This window comes from Phragmites australis, chromosome 12 (genome assembly GCF_958298935.1).
Source record: "Phragmites australis chromosome 12, lpPhrAust1.1, whole genome shotgun sequence".
NCBI classification, from domain to species: domain Eukaryota; kingdom Viridiplantae; phylum Streptophyta; class Magnoliopsida; order Poales; family Poaceae; genus Phragmites; species Phragmites australis.
The window spans coordinates 13100501-13101476 of record NC_084932.1 but is presented as its reverse complement, the minus strand read 5'-3'; the positions used below and the strand labels follow the sequence as shown (position 1 = coordinate 13101476).

Here is a 976-nt window from a genome sequence, read left to right as displayed (position 1 = left end):
ACCCCGATCACCTTTAGTCAGGCGGACCACCCCGTGAGTACTGCGGGGGTGGGACAACTGCCTCTGGTGGTATCCCCCACCATCTGCAACGTAAAGATCAGCTGAGTGCTGATCGACAGGGGTGCAGGCCTAAACCTCCAGTCCCAAGAGGCGTTCAAAATGCTGTAGGTGCCTCCGAAGTATTTGAAGCTGTCCCTCCCTTTCTATGGGGTGATGCCGGGGTACACCCTCCCCCTCGGGCAGGTCGAGTTGCCCGTCACCTTCGGGAGCCATGACAACTTTCGGACGGAGAACGTCGTATTCGGCGTTGCGGAGGTCCCTCTCCCCTACAATGTGATCCTCAGGCACCCGGCGCTCGCCAGGTTTATGGTGGCAACAAACTACACCTACATCACCGTGAATATGCCAGGCCCGACCGACCCCATCTTCGTGCCCGCCGAAACCGGCAACACCGTCTCCTGCGCCGAGCAGCTGTACTCGGCCTTGGCCTCTGCCAGCGCCAAGGTCGAAGGACACTCGGGGGGTCCAGGACCCTCTTCGTTCAAGTCACGACTCGTCATCGACGCCTCTGTCCCCACTAAGAAGGTCGCGCTGGGCACAGACCCGTCTAAGGTCACCAGAATCGGTGTTGACCTGGACACCAAATTGGAAAGCATGCTCGTCGCCTTCCTCGGAGCTAACACTGATGTGTTTGCATGGCAGCCGTCGGATATACCCCAGACGAACGGCCCATGAGGCAAAAGGTTCGCCGATAGGCACTTGAGCGCCAGGAGTTCATTCGGGAGCAAGTCGACAAGATCCTTGATGCCGCCTTCGTCCGAGAAGTCCTTCACCTAGAGTGGCTAGCAAACCCCTTCGTCATCCCTAAGGCCAACGGCAGGCTGAGAATGTGCGTTGACTACACCGACCTTAATAAGGCATGCCCAAAAGACCCTTTCCCTCTGCCTCGCATAGACCAAATTGTCGACTCCACTGC

The 976-nt window shown here is 58.2% G+C and overlaps 1 protein-coding gene across 1 annotated transcript; it reads left to right on the top strand.

Moving 5' to 3' along the window:
* Positions 1–213: 213 nt before the first annotated feature.
* Positions 214–735, top strand: LOC133886340 (uncharacterized). Its single transcript, XM_062326075.1, has one exon. The coding sequence runs from the start codon at positions 214–216 to the stop codon at positions 733–735; it is 522 nt and encodes a 173-aa protein (XP_062182059.1).
* The last annotated feature ends 241 nt before the right edge of the window (positions 736–976 follow it).

Bases quoted from the DNA above. Each gene is read 5' to 3' on its own strand.
- LOC133886340 (XM_062326075.1), top strand. From the start codon at position 214: ATGCCGGGGTACACCCTCCCCCTCGGGCAGGTCGAGTTGCCCGTCACC.